The following is a 20,916-nucleotide window of genomic DNA, read 5'->3' on the forward strand; positions in this document are numbered from 1 at the left end:
ATAGACTGCCTTACTGGTTTAAAAAGTCCTCCAACTAATCTGTCTAAAACTATCTTGGTAAATATTTAAAGAGCCTTTGACCGGAAATATTTCTACTCTGTTGAGTTTTTAAATTACATTAATATAGATAGACCTGATTTTTTCACCCTCGTTTAATGATTACTTACTTGTCAATAGGTACTTTGCAAACTGTAATGAACTACTAAACTACTACTAGCACTATAAAACTACTACAATATACTGTATTTTTACAACTCTACTACAGTGAAACTTTAAAAAAAATGAATTAGGCAGAATTTACAGTGTTGATAAGTGTGACCCTTCCCTCACCAAGGTACACTACTAGATTACAAATTACTTTAGGTTACTAGGAACCACTTAAACTGCATTTAGTTTTCATAGCTTAGATTTTCTATGTTTCTGACACCGCTTCTTTGATTGTCATTCAATCCAGAGTTGCAGTTTACACTAATTATAAATTTACCCATTTCCTCTTCAATTATGATATAATTTTCAAAGTAACTCCTCAATTTTTTAACATGTTCACAATAACTTTTCCAATTTTCTTTGCCATAAGTTTGAAAGAGTTTCAAACAAAGATTTTTTTTCTTTTAAACGCAAATTGATATTTTGCTCAGCCACTTGTTTTTTTAATTGCAGCCCAAATCAACTCAATTGGATTTAGATTGGGGAGGTATAGCAGTAGCTTTAGACGTATATAGCCATACTCATGAATAATTTTGTCCATGATGAATTTTTTTCCCACTTAAAATTATTCACCATTGCTAAAGCTGTGCTTTTGGCCATGCTTTACCATAAGCAGGCTTATGATTGTCCAGTCACTTCACTACATCGCCTTTAAGTGATGCAGAAGTTGGTATTTTTGTCTTTCTCAACCAAATGGTAACGGGCATTATCTATTACAATTGCTGATGGAGATTCTAATAACAGTAAAAGACTTTCTTTTAACCACTTGCAAAAATTACTCAAATTTATGGAGTCCTGATAGTCTCCGCTTCTTTCCCCAGCTTTAAATATTAATGACGCTCCATTTACGAAGCCTTGGTCTCTACTGGCATGAATAATAATTAGTAGAGACCGGATTATATGCATTTACATATTTACATATGCGTTTCCACATTAAGCCCATTCTCACCAGTTATTGCATATTTTCCTTAAATCTAGTAATGATGCATATTTTGCTTTATTTACAATATTTTTCGGTAGGGTAACTTATTAATAAATGAAATCTTACATTGTAGCCGGCCAAACCTTTTAGCTGCATGGCTCTTAGAGCACACTTAGCAGCCGCGGAACAGTACATCTGATTGTTTATGTTTACAAAAGTACCAAAATGTTAAATAATTGTTAATTATTAAATCTATCAATATCTTATTCAACTACTTACTAATTGTATGCTGATTTTGAAATAAAATAACTAAAACTTACTATTTTTTATTATTTAAAGTTGCACATTTTGACACTTTTCATGCATATTTTATGCATTTTTCATGGATATTTGCATGCATATTTCAAGCTTTTTATGTTGCATATAATCCGGTCTCTAATAATTAGCCTATTGCTTTATCAATTTTTTAAGAACTTCCAGTTCTTCAGCTGACTGCCAACATTTTTTGATTGAATGTTCCTCTTCGATGTAGGTTTCATCTAAACAGACTCTGTTCAACAATCTTTTTTGTATTTGCATATATTCTGCAAATCATGTATTCTCCATTTAATATCTGGCTGTACAGTTTGTTGCAACTGACATCTTTTCCATCATAAACCAAGTTTTATTATTAATTTTCATAGACAGTCCCAACTATAGTCATTGATACCATATTCTTTCAGAACCAACAGTAACTTTTTATTTGTCAGAGTTTCTTTTCTTACTGTATAAAAAAATGAATTTTTTTTATGAATATATTTTAGAAATATCCATATTTTCAGAAATGTCTGTATCCTCTATTGCCATGTTAATGACATTAATGTCAGGTGAGCTAACTTGTTTTTTCATGCATTCAAAATCTTGAGCTACTTATGTACAATTTCTTGTGCTTGACCTTTTAAAGATCTTTCTGATACAATTCCAGAAGTAGTCGCCATATTGCTTATTAATGAATTTTATCTGACGAAAACCCAGTAATTATTTATTAACAGAAAAATGTAATTGTAATAAACAAAATTAAAAAAAACTGAAAATTTAATATCATTTTAGGCTAGTTATAAAATTACTTTTACACACATTTACACTACAAGATCCACAAATACCTACACTCACAGACCACATATATGTGCTAAGACACAATGTTTTATATAACCCACATAAATGCCAACTGAGGAATTTACTACCACGTCAGAATAATAATAATAATTTTAATAACATCCTAGTGTTTGTGACAGTAAATTATTTATCCATCACAATCAATAAATTATACTGTCTTTGAACATAAATAAATTAGTCTGTGAAACTAGATTTTAGTCACTAAATGATAAATTCATTACAGCTATTTGTCTGACAATTCAAATGTAAAAACATTTCATTGTTATATTCAACAATTTATAAACAGTAAATAAAAACGCATCCAAATGTTTGTGTAGCCTAATTATTAGGTAAAGATTATGACCAAACATCATTTTGCAAACACTTGTCTATAAAAATTATGAACTATAAGGAGTTCAAAGACCTAACTTTTAAATTAATAAAAGTTATTTTTTTCTTTAATAATTTAAAAATTCAGTATCTGTTAAATTTATTTTTACTCGCATTTAGAAAAAGTAAAAAGGAGTGTGGAAAACCTACCCAGCATTATGCAGTTTGTACAGTAGTAAATACTTTAGTATTTGCTACTCTAGAACTAATTTAAGTATTTACTACCGTACAACCTGCATAATGCTGGTCATTATACTTAATTTTATTATGATGTGTTGCTTTTGCTGTCAGTTGCAAAATGCCAAGTAAAGAAGTATCGGCAACCATGTAATTATTTGTCAGAATGAGAGAGAGAATTCCTACATGCATGTGATAGATGTAGTTGTTTTTTGTATTTTTTAAATAAAAATTTCACTTTAAAAATATTGCTAATTGAACTAAAACAATTCAGTTCAATTCAGTTTATTTCCACAATTCCACAAAAAAAATACAAATATTTAAGTATACAATAGTAAATTACAAATTTTAAGTATAATGTTATAATATGAAATAACAAGTTGTAATAATTTAATAAATTATGTTACAATAAGTAATATTACAAATGTTGTAATATTCATAGTAAATAAATATAAAATAAGAGAAATTAAATTTTTATATAATAAATGGAAAGGTTTATACAAAAAAATCTCACTCTTAGACAACTACATACAAAATTATTTCAAGAATCATCCTCACCAGGATCAATTGTTTTACAACTCGAGAAAGAGCTAAGAGAATACCAGGGAGGTTTCAGACCCTGGAGTAGCTGTCCAGACCAAATTATGAGTCTCAAGCTAATAATGGATACAACAGAAAAAGAAGCAGACACGTGATGATAATATTTGTAAACTTCAAGAAAGCATACAATTGCATCCACAGAGAATCTCTACTAAAATTCCAAGACACTTTGGACTACATCCCAAATTAATAAGCATGATAAGACTGATCCTCACAAACATGAAGTCAAAAGTGAAATTCAGAGGTCAACTCTCAGAACTGTTTGAGATCAAAACAGTTCTGCTCCAAGGCAATGGACTCTCACCATTACTATTCAATTGCAGTCTGGAATGTTAATGAGGGACCGACTTAAAAAATTCTCCCAAAAATAAAAATAGGCCAAAAAATCAAAACAGACTGCCTTTGTTTTGCCAACAACTTGGCACTGCTAGCAAATGGCATTGCCAAAGCTAAAACACAACATACATTCTAACAACTACAAAACATTCAAAATAAAGTTGGCCTCAAAGTATCGTATGAAAAGACATAAATTATGCCCAAAAAACCAACTTAATTAAAATAAGTAAACATAAATGTTAATAAAGTCAAAATCGTATCCCACTTTAAATACCTTGGAGAAATAATAATAAACCACCTTAATTAGAAAACCTCAATCCAAACAAGAACAAACTAACTAACTAAAACACAAAATTTAACCTGGTAATACCTACAGTAAAAAAGTCTATCCATAAACACAAAATAATACATTACAACATGGTTATAAAACTGGAAGCCACAAATGCAGCAGAAACACTCCCACCTGAACGAACAATCAAAGGCTGACATACTCCAGAGAATCAAAAGAAGAATTGGAAGAACCTGCATTAACAAAAAGTACCAGAAAGACGGTCAGTTGTGGATCATGTCCAACAAAGTCATGTACAAATTGTTGTAATCCATCACTGATACCATGTGTATGTGTAAGAGGAGACTAGGATTCTTTGGACACATCATGAGGAAGCAAGATTTGAGACTTCTGAAACAGCTGGTGCAATACAATCTTGACTGAAAAAATATCAGGACAGGATGCAGATGGATCGGAGAAATAAGAGAGGATCTAAAGAAAATAAGCCTTACCCTAGAAGACACCACATACAAGATAAAATTAAACTAAAAATTCAAGGACAAAAACACAAACATTTTCAGCACCAGAAAGGGCACAAAGATCAGAACATATGAAAAAGTATTGGGAGGACCACAAGCCCCAAACAGTCCCTTCAAAGAGACTTGGATAATGGACTGACTAAAGTGATCCTATGCGGTCATAAAAGATGAAAAAAATGGAAAGGTAGTTCGGTATCTCATTCAAAATTTAAATCTTTGCGTTGAGATACCATCACAAAAAATAAAGGAACAGACATTGTCCTGGTGCATAGGCTTAATGATTTGATTACACAGATTATATTATAACATTTCAATTTAATACAGTTTGTACCTATCATTATAAGACCTAAGTTAAAATGTTTTCAAAGGAGCCTATTCTAAATTACTCTTGACATAAATGATTTCTCTAAATGAAATTATTTTAAATTAATCAAAAGAAACTCGGTACTTTCAAATAAGAACAACCAATCTTTAACAAAGGAATGACTACTGCATATTTTAAAACTGATAGAAATTTTCCGTTTTCAAAATTCAGTTGATCAAAAAGTTGGCCTATTTATCATCAGTTTCCATTGTAGACTGACATTAAGTTTATAAGTAGATAAATCATCCATTGTAGTAATCACCTTCACAGGAGCCGAGGGTTCCTTCCGCATCAGAATTTTTTAATTTCAAATCCATTGGTAGGTGATATACTTTTCAGTCTTAGCCTGCCGGGCTACCGCGTATAACCTCCTTCTTCTGGACAGAGACACTCATTCATGTAGACTGGTACTGCTTCCTGTGGCGTTCATGTTAAAGTTATGATTGTCTCTTTGCTTTATCAAAATGTTTTGTTTGTCTTCATATCTCAAGTTCTGCCATTATCTCAGCTGGAGCATTGGAATTGATGCTCTTCCCAGCCTCTGACAAACATGAATTGAATTTTGTGTGATATCCATGCCCAAAGCAGCAGCAACATCTACCACGTTATATGTGTCCTTTGGCCGCTTCAAGCATCTTGTGAATCTCAGTAGTGTTTGATCTTTAGTATTGATTGTTTTCATCAATTTTAACCTCCAATATGTTGATTTTATTTTTAAGATCAACATTCTCCTGCTTAAGATTTTCAGTCAGCGTTGTAAAACATTTTATCTGCTGAGCTTGTTTGTCCAAACATTTCTTTTGATAGTTTATCATAACTTGCAACTATTCAAAGGATATGTTCATTTCTTTCTCCATTCGTTGTCTATCTTCATCTTTTAGATAACCTGAGATAGATTGGCTTTCCTTTTCTCTGCCACCAGTAGCTTGCATACTCTTTCATTTCAATTTAGTGCAAGGTGGACAGTGCCAGGTATGATTTTCAGTAGAAGTATAATCCAACTCTTTAGTGATACTGGCACAAGTGGGGTGGTAACACTGTTTACATGAAACTCTGTACATCTCAAAACCAATTTATTACATACTTTGTAATTATTCAACATCTTAATAAATTAACAAACAATTTGCACAGAAAACAGTGGCAAATAAAGTCAAATTACTAATACAGTGATTTCTACAAAAAGGTCCCACAAGATAGAGCAGTAATATATAATTTATCTGAAGCACAAGATAAAACTAGTTACTGATATTGAAGCACCTGGTATTCACATCTGCTCACAACAATATCTGACTCATAACTTCTATAACAGTATAACAATTCTCTTTTTGTTTATAATTTTGTATTTTGTAATACTGCTTTAATCAAGATTTATCCGTAGAATAACAAACTTACCATTCTTAATTTGATCTTCTGTATGTATAATTATGCTATAATCTGATAAAAGTATTTATTTTACCCACAGTGCCCTTAAATTTGATCACAATTCATTACCTTTATTCTATATTTTATTTTTAAACTAAATTTCTCATTTAATAATGAAAACTTTTCCACTTTTTTCTTTTCTTTTACAAGAGGTTATCTTTAAAGTAAAGACTGTTTCATTTTAAAAAAATATATTCTGAAAACTTTATAAATATTTTTATTTCTCTTAAACTACATACCTTATACTACTTCTCTATATAATCAATTGCCATATGAATTAAGACATTTATCATAGCAATACACCAGCTTCAATATACCCTTGTTGTATTCTTATGCCGCCAGACCATTTAGCAACTGATTAACAGCATTTTTAAGTTCATCGTCACCCATGAATTGCTTACCCCTCAAAAATGCTTTCAATTCCCCAAAAAATGGTAATCAGAAGGAGCTAGGTTTGGATTCTGTGGTGGGTGATCATAAATTTACCATCCAAATGTTCCCAGTAAATCATGTGTCGAACCTGCAATATGTGGACATACATCATCATGCAGCAGGACGACACCATCAGTAAGCCACCTGTGTGGCTGTTTTTTAATGGCATGCCGTAATTTATGTAGAGTTTCGCAGTAGGCTTCTGCATTTATAATCGTTCCATGTAGCATAAAATCAATCAGCAGTATGCCAAACCGATCCCTGTGGCCATCAGTTTGCTTCCAAATGGCTGTCGCTTGACCTTTGTTGGTTGGGATGGTGATTGAGGATGACACCGTTCACTTGACTACTGTTTTCTCTCTGGTGAACCATGTTCCATCACTGACAACAATTGAATTAAGGAACTCATCAACTTTTTCTATATAGCGCATCAAAAATTCGAAAGCAGATACTATTCAGGTTTTTTTGTGACATTCCGTTAAGACATACAGCACCCAACATGTACAAACCTTTCTGAAGCCTAAATGGTCATGAACATTGTAACCAATAATAGCTTTTGAAACATAGGAAAAAGAAGGGCCTGATCGGAAATCGTTGAGCAACAATCTTTTCTGATCTCATCATCGACACATGTCAACAATTCCTTGGTGATTATCGAGGGCCTCCCGAATGTTCTACATCGTGCACATTAATTCTGTTATTTCTAAATCTTTCACAACATTTTGGAACATTTATTTCATTCATTACATTATCACCGTACCTAGCAACCAACTGCCTATGAATTTCAACCAGCTTAACATTTTGATGGTTTAAAAAACATATGACTCCATGTATTTCACAGTCAGCAGCAGCATCAATTTTCTTAATCATTCTGTAAGGTAGTAACTCACACGTAATCAAAGATACTACTATGCAACAACTTATAGACAGCAATGTAGTGTGTACATTACTAGCATGGCCATGAACAACACAGGTTCACCAACCTTTAGGAGAGAAATATCCCAGCAGTGTTACTTTAGAGATATCCCTCGTAAAAGAAATGTACTATTTTGATTTTTACACACTCAAATGCTTTCTGAACTTTTTTACATCTTACACATACATATTGAAAATTGGGTGTACAGACTACATCCTTTTCACACTTCTTTCTCATAATACTTCTTTTCATTTGGAGAGAGAGTTTGCAGTCCATTGGATGGATTTCATCTGGAAAGAATACTTCTTTACCTGATTGTTATACAGATTAAAACACTTCTTCTTCTTCCACCCCTTCTTTCAACCCTATTTTCCTTAACAATTTTACAGTTTATTTGTCTGATCAGATGCCTTCTCCTGGAATGTAAAAGCTGTATTAATCTTAGTTTTTCTTTAGCCTACCTAAATAAAAATTATGGTAAAGTTTTCTTCCTTGTACTTCTGCTGTATCTTTCTTGTAATATTGAATAGGTCTTTTTATCATTAAAAATTAGCTTATTCATTACATGAGATATTTTCTTAAAAATATTACTATTAATGTACAATTTGTTTCCTTCTCTATTGCATCAGCTTTCTTTTGTACTGCAATTACTTTTATTCTTAGTAAAGTTAGAGGGTTGTTTTTAATTTCATTACATTTGGTATCTGGATATTAATCAACTGTATTTTTTTCTTAAGTAGTATAGTATTTCTGATAAATCATATCTGAACTATTACTTTTTAATTTTCTTTCATTGATTTTAAAGTCATTGAGGAAAAAAGCTGACTTATAGTTTCTTCTGATATAACTCTTACTTTAGATTTCCTCTGAAATCATAAGTTTCTTTTATTATCCACCAAAAAGTTCTACTATATATTTTTAACACCTATCAGCTTTTCCTTTACTCTTTCACTTTGATTTTCCATCTTTTTTTTTCTTACTAATATATTTAAAGTTCATTTCTTGAAATGATTTGTAGACTAATTATTTTATGATTTATTCCTTTATATATGTATTATGTTCCATGTTACAGGTGGTGGTCCTCCACCCACAATGCCCCCAGGCACTTATTGCAAGCCAAAATTCTTTGATTTTATGCAAGCAGAATTCGTCGCTTGTAGAGAAGGAGTTGGAATAATCGACATGTCATCATTCTCAAAAATTGAAATTAAAGTATGTTTAATAAATATAAAACTAAGTTTTGTTTAGCCTTAATATTTATTACATTAACACCATCATTATCAGTTGCTTTCAGTTTATCAAAAAACAATTTAGTTTTTCTACTTTCTTCTTCTTACTTCTTTTTTTTATGTTTCTACTAGTTTTATTATTCCATCTTTAAATAATTTTCCTACTATAATTTAAATCAATGAATTTTTCAGAATTTCCCCTCCTTTCCCTTTCAGTTCCTTATCATTTTAAAATTTCTGTGATTGAAGTCATTATTTTAAATGAAGAAAAAGTAACAATCATTAGGTTTAAGATCAGAACTGTATAGTGCATTTTGGTAACACTGAAAGATTGTTTAAGCTACAAAAATGTTTTTCCTTATGTTCATCTGACAACTTTGATACAACTTCCTGTTACTCAATTTTTCCATTAAAATTTTTTAAATCATTGAATGTGAAATGTTTTGAGATTCATTGATAATTTTGAAACTGCAGAGTGTTTGTTTTTGTAAATTTTTTCATTCACTTTTTTTAGCCAATCATTTGTATCACAGATAGGTAAACACTATGTTCTTTGTGTGAACGTATGTTTATTATGCAGTCTTGAAATAAACAGCACTTTCAAACTTTATCTCACATGTAATATTTACATTATATAACATTTGCTTCACATATAACATCTTTTTTTTTACTGTTAAAATACAGTTACTACTCAAACCTCACCAACATGACTACTCACACAAATAAACATGCTATACAAGATTGTATATTTCCAAAGTGTAGATTAATGGCAGAATTGAAACAGCCCTTACTTAAAAAGATATTCCTTGTTTTTTTATAGTAGAAATAATCTAATATTACAAGCATTACTTTCTTGTCATACTGAATCAACACCCATCTGATTTTCTTCTTCATTTTGTTTCTTAATTCAGAATGTTCCATCTTTTGTGCATATGTTTTATTTAGAATCCTGTTAAGACCTTCTGTTCTTTTTTTCAATTATTTTCTTGTTTCACTTGAAAACTTCTCAGTTCTTACCTTACCCTACTTTGCAAACAGTGTATACCATCAATTGATGTGAATGTAGACTGGATCTAGAGTTAGGTACATATTGTCTGTACATTATCTTGCTTGCCAGTTCTTTTTCCTGTTAATTCTTATTAACAAAAAATCTTCTCTTTGGTGATGCAACCTTCCCAATACTAAATATATGGTTAGAATCAAAATTCAAATTTATTACTTTCATTTTCTTAATGAGATTCTATCTCATAAGTATGACGTTGATTTCCTGAAGCTTTCCTAAAGGTAACTTTTCTTGTCCACTTATCCAAAGTACTAACTGAGAACATATGTTAGCTTGAATTGATTGATTTTAGCAAACTAATAAAGAAAGTTTCCCCTGTCATTTCTTATCCCAATATCATCTGCCCTTAAAATCAATTCTTCCCATCTTTACGTCAAAATCTCTAACAATAAAAGCCATCTTCTTGAGCTCCAAGTCATCTTTCAGCACTTCATAGAATATTTCCACTTCTCAGTCACTATTCTCTGAGGTTGGTGCATACACTGGAGTTATCAGAAATCTTTAATTTTTAATTCTCCAACCTTTCAGAAGTAGCTTTAAATTCCATTATTCCCTCCTTTTACTCTTGTTTTACTTTGAGCCTTGAATGCAGTAGCACAAAACCATTTTTCATTTATCCCATATATTCGCAGCTTCTGCTCAGCTGTGTTATTCTTATAAGATTCCAATTCAGCTTTTACTGCTAATTCAAGTTCTGCCAAACAGTGATCACCAACAATGTTCTAGTATTTAATGATATAATAATTAATATACAACACTTTGTCTTGCTTTCATTAATTTAATACCACCTATCTATTTGATTTTTCAAGCAAGCTGTCTCCATGAGATTTTCCTTTTTCTTTTGAGACCAAATAGCAATCATACCAATCCTCATTACATTGTTTTTAAAATTTTTCCATAGCCCAATAATGTCTTGTTTACCCGCATCCCCTTCCTTATCTGTATTAACATATCCACTTGTAACTATTAATTTCATTTGTACTATTTCTTCCAACTCCTATTTTCCTTCACCTGACTTAATTTCTATACTAATTGTGTTATCATCCATTGCTTCCTTTCCTGATTCACCTTTTACTTTTAGCAGATTCAGAATTTCCCTTTTACTCAATATCTGTATTAGACTACCACCTTATCTACTTATTTCGTTTCTTTCGCATTCTCTTCTGTTATTTTCTTGGGCAAATTATATTCACTTCCTTGTCTCTTATTATGTACTACATCAGTGTTCTTCTGTTTCAAAGGTGAATATAACTTATTCTTTTTCTCCAAGCCCTTATATCCATTTTTGTTATAATCAATTATAAACAGGAATGGTTCAGCTCTGGTTTTCCTCATTTCAACTTAAATGTTTAATTCTCACATGCCTATATCTTTTGTTTTTTTTTTCAGAATGTGCTTACATTCAAAACATAATTTCTCAAATGACTCTATATATGATTGATCACAACAAGCTCCCTTTCTTTTCTGCACTTATATTAGAAAAATGGAGCTTCTTTTGTCAACATTATTTTTTACTATCTGTAAGGTCTTATTTCATTTTTAATTTTCATAACTTCTTTTTTTTAGAATATTAGCTCTTCATTAAATCATTTATCAAATATTATTAATTTTTTTACTTATAACTTACTGAATTTATTCAGTTTACTAAGATTTAGCTTGTCTTCCATTATAAGTATTTCCCATGCCATGAATTATTATTTTGGTACTGATAAAGAGGAGTTACTTTCAGATTATGTTAGCGGAAGGTTGCATCTATTGTACTCTGCATTTAAATGCTTATTTAAGGTGTTTAAGATAAATTACTTTTGACAGGTTTGGTACAATTTGTAAGAATCTTTAGTAATTAATTGGTTAACTTGTTTCATTCTATTTTAAGTGAGGAATTTTGAAATAATGCATACACTTGATTAGGGAAACTTTTATTTTTAGTTGGGAGTAAAACATTATATGGGGTTAGGTAATCATGTGGTAGGAGGCAGGTGAAAACCGGTTTTTGTTAATGTTTTCTGTTATTAAAGTATTTCTATCTTGTTTATGTACTACTGCTAGGTATTTTAATATTAATGGTACATAATCTTTTGCAATGTTTAATATTGTTGCTTATAAAAAAAAAATAATGAAAATTAGATAACATATTACCAAGTGATAAAGGTGATAGATTCAAAAACTTATATCATAAGGAAGCATACAAAGTTGCAACTTTCAAGATTTGTTTCTTTCAACATTAAAATGAAAAGAACATTGGTTTTGTAGTGATTAGAAAAAATAAATTAATCCTTTGAATATGAACAAAAACCACTGAAACCAAAATAATGGAAATTTTGTTACTTTTCCTCAAAATCTATTATCTGTTATCTTGTCCATGATTAAAGGATGAAATCACTAAAAAAAAACGTTGGTCCTTTCCTTCACAAGTAATACATAAAAAGCTTTTCTGTCTAATCTACCGCAGATTTTTTCTGGGATCTTGCATCTTTATGGCTAGTTTAAGAATAGCATATCAGAAATAAGGTAGATGATATTATCACATGACTTAGTGCTAAACATTTTTTTTTGAAATTCATCCAGTCTTCAGTGTAAATTGTATATTTTTAATTACTATACTATCTATAGAGAATGTTTTCCATTTGACATGTAATTACCATTTAAATATTACCATACAAAAGTACCGGGTGATTCAAAAAGGACTTCACAACTTTAAAAGTATATAAAGATTTATTGAGATGACTTACAGATTTGGTTGATGTCTGTCTCATTTCATAGAAAAACACATCAAGAGTGTCACCTAACATTCACTTTAGTTCAATATGGCTTCCATTTATAATGCGACATACATCCCACCTGAAGTTGATTTCATTCCAGACTGCGGCCAGCAAGTCGGGCAATACCTCTGCAACTACGGTGTTAATTCTAAGTCTTAGCTCAACAAGATCAGGAGGCAAAGATGGTTCATAGACCAATCTTTAATGAAACTCTACAAGAAAAATTCTAACAAGGTAAAATTTGAGGAGCAAGATGGCCATGCAGCCATGCATTCCCATGGTACTTGATATTTGATGGGAATCAAGTATCAAGAAAATCTCAGACTTCTAGGTAGTACTGAGGTGGTGCTCCACGTTTTTGATAATAATGGCCTCCATTTTGGTCATCATGTAACTGAGGAATTAAACAATTTTGATGCATGTCCAGATAAACAGTAACATTTACGCTTGCCTCCTGGAAGAAGAACGAGCCGCACAGTCTTTGTTTGCTTAAGGCACAAAAACATTGATCTTAGAACTATCACGAATGTGCTGCAAAGTTTCATGAGCATTTTTTCTACCCCATACCCCCCTAGCAGTTATGGGGGTTCACCTTGCCACTAATGTGAAACGTTGACTCATCACTGAAAATTACATTGTCTAAAAATGTATCGTTGCCTACAATTCTATCCATCATATCCACACAAAACTGCAGCTAGGCAACTTTGTTGTCATCTGTAATGTGTTGAACCACGGTTAGTTTCTATGGCTTCAAGTACAATCGTTTATGTAATACACACCAAATATGCACAGTTATTTGTGGAATGCTAGTCTCATGTGACACACATCAAGTTGACTTCTTCGAACTACATGCAAAGCTTTCTCTGAGTTGTTCCATAGGAGCTTGATACGTGGACATCGTGGTGATTTTGTATGTTTAACAGAGCACCCTGTTATCAATGAAGGTTTGGTGCCAAGAGTAAACTGTATACTTACTAGGAGGCTCCCTGCCATACTCTAAAAAAATTACATTAAACTTCAGTTGCTGACTGCAGATCTTGAAAGCAAAACACACATCGAGCATGTTTTGCACCAGTAGATTTAAACATTTTTAAGAACACTGGTAGCTGAATTCAGTACTAATGAACTACATGAGTAACACTTGATGTGTTTTGCTATGAAATGAGACTTCAACCAAATATAAATAGTTAAGTTATCTAAATAAAATTTTATATGTTTTTTAAGTTGTGAAGTCCTTTTTGAATTGCCCAGTATATCTGTGTATATATAAATAAATATATATGTGTGTGTGTGTATATGTAGATGAAATATACATGTAGATGATAGTTGTAATGAGTGTGAATATAAGTGATTTGTTCTTTTTTATTTTAAATTGTTTTTACATACTTAATAACAGATATTGATGAAATTATTATTTTAATAACATGCAGCCAGGAAGACAAACTTACCTCCATGCTGGTCAGAAGGTACAGTTGTTATTGCCATGAATTCCATCTCTAGGAAGTAGTTATGTATTACCAGTTTTTTATTACATGACTTTTTTCTATCTTCATAATTAAAGATAGAAAAATTTATACTATTTCTTCATTTCAAAATGCTTGTAAATTTCATTGATCGACAAAATGAATATTGTATATGAATGTTAAGAAACATTTTAATAGAACTAAAATTGTATTAATTGGCTGTACCTTATACCTTACAAGGCCATCAAAATGACAGTATATGAAGTATGTCTAAAGAATTAAATTATTTTTCTTTATAGAGAAAAATATTTAAAGTAAACTTTAGAATTTAATTACTACACATCATTGATCACAACATTCAATTGTTAGCAGATTTCTTAAATATTCACTTAGTTGGAACTATTGTGACTTTTATTATAGGGTTGCATATAACCTTAGTTATGGAGCATACATTCATATTTATCAGTCAACCATCTAGTAAATTGTCCACCTCAGTGTAGTTAATTAGTAACTTTGATTTTTTTCACTTATATCATGTAATAATAAACTGTCTCGCTTTTTAGACTAACCAATGGCTATTTTCATACCACTCCTCTAGCATTGATCTAGCCCTTTTTTCCTTTCTGTCTTCAAATCCAAGAAATTCTTCCATTTATTTTACTTTTCCCAACTTTGCCTTTAGAATTCAATATAATTAACTTATCTGAAATATACTCTTACTCCCTCCAAAGCACCCACAATGTTTTTTTTTACTTACAACAATAGCCACTCTATTCCTGGAAGACACATTCTCTCACTCCAAGCTTTCCATAGCATATACCCATCCCTCAAACTTTCCTCTGTTAATTAGATCTTGTCTCACACAATCCAAACATAGTTAACCTTTTATCCTTCAAAACTTCCACTGCCTCATCTACATTCTCCCTCAGTTACCCATTTAAATATAACATTCAATGATCCCAATCAGTTTATAGTATGTTCCATTTTTCCTGTATGTATTTAGTATGTTCCATTTTTTCTGAACATGAGTAAAGATTTACACCAAGCTGATGGGTCTGTCATTAGTATCTAGATATACCCCCACAGCATTTCTTAGTTTGCTGGTAGTTCTTTGAAATATTTTAGATGTTTTTGGACCTTCTGGTTATTTGTAAAACTTATTATATCATGATATTATTTAGCCCAAACAGAATAAATAAGCATTCATAATTGTTTGCTCTTTTTTCATTTTTAGATTTGTATATTGAATTAAATTCCAATAAAATATTTTCATTATTGTAATACTGAAGATGTTTATTATTGAAGGGTGTTATTTTTTAATCTTTGTACAGACGTTAATAACCCTTTAATTATTTAATTTGAAAAAGATTTAAGTGAATGCTGTTCAGTGTCGTGTTTTGTTTCCTCTTTATTTGATGGTAAACAAACTGTCTGCCTCTTCTTATTTCATAAAAGCATATAAATTTCTTATCAGATTTTTATTATATATTACCATTTTTTTTATTGTATTGTTAGTCTAATTTATACATTGAAACATGTAACTTTACTGCACTATTTAATCATAATAAAATTTAATATAAATGTAAAGGATATACTCTGTAAATATATTATAATCAACATAAATATGTGTTAAATTATTCTTGCATTAACATAAAATTTGTTCTCAGAAACATAATACTCTTATTCATATAAATATTATTAATTCTAAATTAAAAGATAATAAGTCTGAAAATAACAATCATTCATCATTTAAATTGTAGTCAAACAAAAACATAGTACTGAACGTAAAGGACAAATTGTACTACAAAAAGGATCTAGGCTAAAATCCTAGAAGGCTGGAACTTTCTCCATACTGACACTAAAATTTGTTTCTTTCATAATTGTCAGGAAGAGTTTCAAGATATATATTCTAAAGAAAATAGTTAGTCCACTGCAACAGTATTTGTGCAGTCTTAAATGCACTTCATCATGAACATAACATTTTAGGTAAATTGAATAAATAGTCCCCTGCGTGCATGTAAATTCTTACATTTCTTTCAAAGTTTACCTACAGTTGTAAAATATTTTGTATTATTTGCATTAAATTCTTTTTATTTATTATTTGATTTTTAAAACTTTCAATGTAGGAGTTGGTATTATTAATCACAAAGCATTACTATTTGTTTAGGAATTACACATTTCATCACAGAGAAGTATACATTCAGTTTTTCTTTATACAATCTATGATCCGGTCTTACAGCTGTGAAGCACATAAAACACCTGAATGCAAGAAGCATTTTAATTATATTCATTTATAAGGTTGAGTATTTCCTGTGTTCTTTGAATGTTTAATATCCACAGTATAAATGGCTTCACAAGAAAGTAAGCAGGAAGTCATTTGCTTAATATTTCCCTCATTGGATGATTATTGTGTTTTTAGATTAACTGTGCCATTATCAAAAATTACTTATGGCTTGAGGTCGTTACCTAAATTTGTTAAAATTATGGTTTATAATGTAAAAGCTTAAACTTTGTGAATCTTTCATTTAATCACACTATTATAAGACTTCTAATTGAGTCTTTGATTTATTGCAAATGTTGTTTTCCAGTTTCATTTATTTAAATCCTTATTGTAAAAATGTGCCAATGGCTGTCAAGACACAATTACCAGGAAAAATCTACCTACATCCCTCACAACTTATGGGTCCTCAATCTTTTGGAATGTCTTGGGGACTAGCATCTTGCAGAAATGAAAGCTAGTAAAGTAAGGACAAATTGTACTGACTGAAACATTATCGAGTAAGTAGGTTAAAATAGAAATAAAGTAAATTAGAAACAAGCTACTAAGTATCCATAGTAATGGAAAATGTGGAAGGATAACTGGAAATTGTAGAAATTTAGCTGCTGGTGGCCATACCACTCTGTTCAGATTTGGAAAAATGTAAGGCACACTTTTTTTTATTTTTAAGTGACATCAAGTGTTATGGTCATTAGCTACTAAAAAAGATCAGAAACATGCTGTGAATTGCACCCCCAGTATTCTTAACTTTTAATTAACTGCAAGAAACAACAAGAAGTTTATTGAATATGGTGGTTTTGGCCATTGGTATTAATCCTTAATTCTTACACTTCAATTTTTAGGTTTTACTCTCCAAGGTGTCCCAAATGTTACGGAACCATTCGATTCTAAGGAAACAGCTTACCACCTTACACTTATTTGCTTTTTACTAAAATTATTTTTCTCACAATAAATTATTCAGCAAATTGGAAAACTTTACTGATTTTGTTTACTACTAACTACATCTGCTCTTTAATAGTAGATTTTCAGTGTTATTTTACTTAATAACAAAAAATACATGCCATTAACAGATATTATATTTAATCAACTCTGATGACAGAAGTATGGGTTGTTGATTCTATATATTTCCAGCTCATGACAACTTAAGAATGCAATATAATTTGTTAAAAAACTGTAAAACAAATTTCAAATTACAAATTTTTTAATGTTGATATTTACACCTTTTCACTAATTTTTTTTAATACAAAAGAAATTGTGCACAACTATAAACTAATAAACTAATCATAAACTCATACAAATATATAATTTTGTTTTTATATTATATTATTTTATGCTAATAGAATTTTTATCTTTTTTTCATGTAATCATAATCTTTTTTTTCACTGTTTTCTTTTTTAAATATATTTTCATGGTTTAATATCTATTCAGAGCCAGTGTGATAGAGTCGTTGATTATCTACAGAAGTTGTGTTCAAATGATGTTAATATTCCAGTCGGAGGTATTGCTCACACAGGAATGCAGAATGAACGTGGAGGATATGAGAATGATTGTATACTAGTACGGCAGACTGAAAATTGGTAATTTAATCTAATTAATATTTGTCATTTATTATTTTTGACCTGCTATATTAAAATTATGTAATTGCTCAAATTTGATTCTTAACTTTTTGTATGTATTATTAAATGGGGAAAACAGCTTATGATTAGAAAATCAGATTATCTGTCTTGACAACATATTCTTATTAGCATTACTTATAAAATCCAGACAAAATTGACGTTTTTTTTTATTCATATGATTATGCCATTACCTATCAAATTTTAAAATTATATTTGAGTATTGTGCACTGGAAAGGGATTGAAATTCTAAATTATAGATAATGTTGACTTTAATTTATATTTTATATTCTAAAATATATCTTTGTTTATTTTTGTTAGTTGTATTTAAACACAAAGAAATTTTTTTCATAAATAATTTATAGATATTTAAAAAAAACTCATTTTGTAGAAGAAATTGTTTCATAAATTTTTTTTTATCAATAAGTTCTGACTCAGATTGACCGAATTTATAGTGTTAATTTTCAAGTAAAATGAAACTTTACATCCGTGAGTGAAATTAAAACAACAACTTAATTATGAAACCATAATAGAATAGTTTAATCTGTAACAAAAATTACACTATTTTGTGTATTTAAGCATGATTGTAAGTATTCTTTATAATTAGTGAAAGGCATCCTATTTCTCATCCTACCTACTGAAGTTTCACAGTAAGAAAAGTTATCTAAAAGAAAAATTATACAGAAATTCATTCATTACATGGCATAAAAAAGTGGATAGTAGTAACCAAACCTTGTAAAATTATTGAATTTGATTTAGTTCACCATTTCTTTTAGAAAAAAAGTTCACATTTAATGTGAAATGATTGGACCTTTAAATTAAAAAAATTAATTTTACTTGCTACATAAAAAAGATGTTTTATATTGTTATAGGATAAAAAGTTAGTGAGAAAGTGAGTAATTAAAAGAAAATATTTTGTAAAAAATATTTTTATGAGCAATCATCCACTCACAAAGATGAAATCAATATAAGATTCACCTCCCTTGTGAGTTGTAGTTGGCTATGCTGACCACACCATAAGAAATATAAGCATAAGAAAATACTAACAAGAAAGTTAATATTTAATTACACATTAGTTATTCAGGTTATATTCTCTCATCTGTCCCCTTTCTTTTCCTATGAGAAAACCCTTCAATGAGTGGGTTCATATCCTCCTGGGTGGTCACACCCCTATATCCACTTCTGAACCATCATTGTCAGAATCTGTGTTTGAAGAAGTCAAAGGAAAAAGCTCTGGCCCCCTCTTCCAGTTAGGCTTCTTACCTATCTCTCTAAAATCGCTCATTGTTGGAGATTCCCTGACCTAACAGTATATGAACAAAGTGCTTGCTGTATTCCTTCTATCCAGATACTGGGCACAAGCCCACAAGCGTGACGACTACCTGCAGCAAGCCACGGGCAGCTGGAGACCTTCTGTATTCTCGTGTCACTCTTTGCATCTCTTAGCTGCTACTGGATCAAATGTGTGAAATCAAAGATCAACACACAGTTACAGATTACAGCCCCTGCTCTAAAAGAGCGCAAGCAGGACTGAGGGTAAAGGCTCCTTTGCTCATAACAGGAACTTGCGACCAGGAGTCGTTGCCACTCTTTTAGCCGCGATGAGGCTCTGAATCCCCGCAAAAAGGGTATGAATTGTCTTAACAATAAGGGCGCAAAACCGTTGTAACAGTTCTCAGACAGCAAGATTGTGAAACTGGGGAAGGTACACACTCGACCACCAGCTCAAAAATAGCATTGAAAAAGACTTTATATAACACAAATCGCTGCTCGTGAAAAGAGACCAGAGAATGATAAATGATACTGATGAACCTGAAAAAAGTCATTTTTTCAGATGAGGCAACACTCCACATTTGTGGGTCAGTAAATCAACACAATTGCAGGATTTGGGGATCACAGCCACCGCATGGAATTGTCAAACATCAGTGTAACTCTCCCAAAATCAGTGTTTGATGTCTGATGAATGATTGTAGTGTGGGCCCATTCATTTTTGTAGAAAGCACAGTTAATGGGGAAATTTTTTGTGATGTGCTTGAACTTTGTCTTTCTACAGATTGGTGATATTGAAGAAGAAAAAAGTTAATTTACTATCAGCTAGACAGTGCTTCACCACATTACAGTAATTATGTCTGTGCTGCATTAATCATTCAATTTCAAAGCAGGTGGAATGGAAGAGGACGGCTAATCATATGGCCACCAAGGAGCCCAAACATGACCCCACTGGATTTCTATTTGTGGGGAGAAGTGAAAAACATTGTTCATTCAGAGAAAATTCATGACATCAACCACCTGCAGGAGAGGATTATTGGAGTAGTAGTATCCATTACTCCCAACTGGCGAGTACATGGGAAGAGCTAGATTACCGTCTGCCTGTGTGCAGACCAACGAATGGTGCATATATTGAGGTATATTAAATACCAATTAAAACTTCAGAATATATACTCTTGTAAGTAATAGTTTAAATATAATGTTGTTTAAATAATACTGAAACCTGAAATTAATACTTCAAATGAAAATATTATTTAAACAAGTTTAAATAATACTTTAAACTTGAGGAGTTCTTTTATAAGCACCCTGTATGGGTAGTGGTACTATGACAATCTCTGATGTCTAGTTTTTCTCTGTTAATCAGTGTTAGACAATTTTTATTTCTAATTGTCGGGTTTTTTTGAAAAAACATAGTATCTCAACTTGCAAACAATTATCATCTAAACATTTCTTTTTTGAAATATCAGAATATTTCATCACATGAATATTTTTTTTTTAAATAGTCAACATACTGGTACCAAATTTTAAAACTA

The 20,916-nt window shown here is 30.8% G+C and overlaps 1 protein-coding gene across 4 annotated transcripts in view; it reads left to right on the top strand.

The window, feature by feature from the left end:
* LOC142321913 (pyruvate dehydrogenase phosphatase regulatory subunit, mitochondrial-like) overlaps nucleotides 1-20,916 on the top strand; it is a 128,816-nt gene that overhangs the window by 87,696 nt on the left and 20,204 nt on the right. For all 4 annotated transcript variants that reach the window (XM_075360429.1, XM_075360431.1, XM_075360430.1 and 1 more), the window contains 2 exons: nucleotides 8,780-8,919; nucleotides 17,931-18,079. In XM_075360429.1, coding sequence (XP_075216544.1) covers nucleotides 8,780-8,919; nucleotides 17,931-18,079 — 289 coding nt within the window. The remainder of the gene's footprint in view (nucleotides 1-8,779; nucleotides 8,920-17,930; nucleotides 18,080-20,916) is intronic.

Source organism: Lycorma delicatula, chromosome 3 (genome assembly GCF_047948215.1).
Source record: "Lycorma delicatula isolate Av1 chromosome 3, ASM4794821v1, whole genome shotgun sequence".
NCBI classification, from domain to species: domain Eukaryota; kingdom Metazoa; phylum Arthropoda; class Insecta; order Hemiptera; family Fulgoridae; genus Lycorma; species Lycorma delicatula.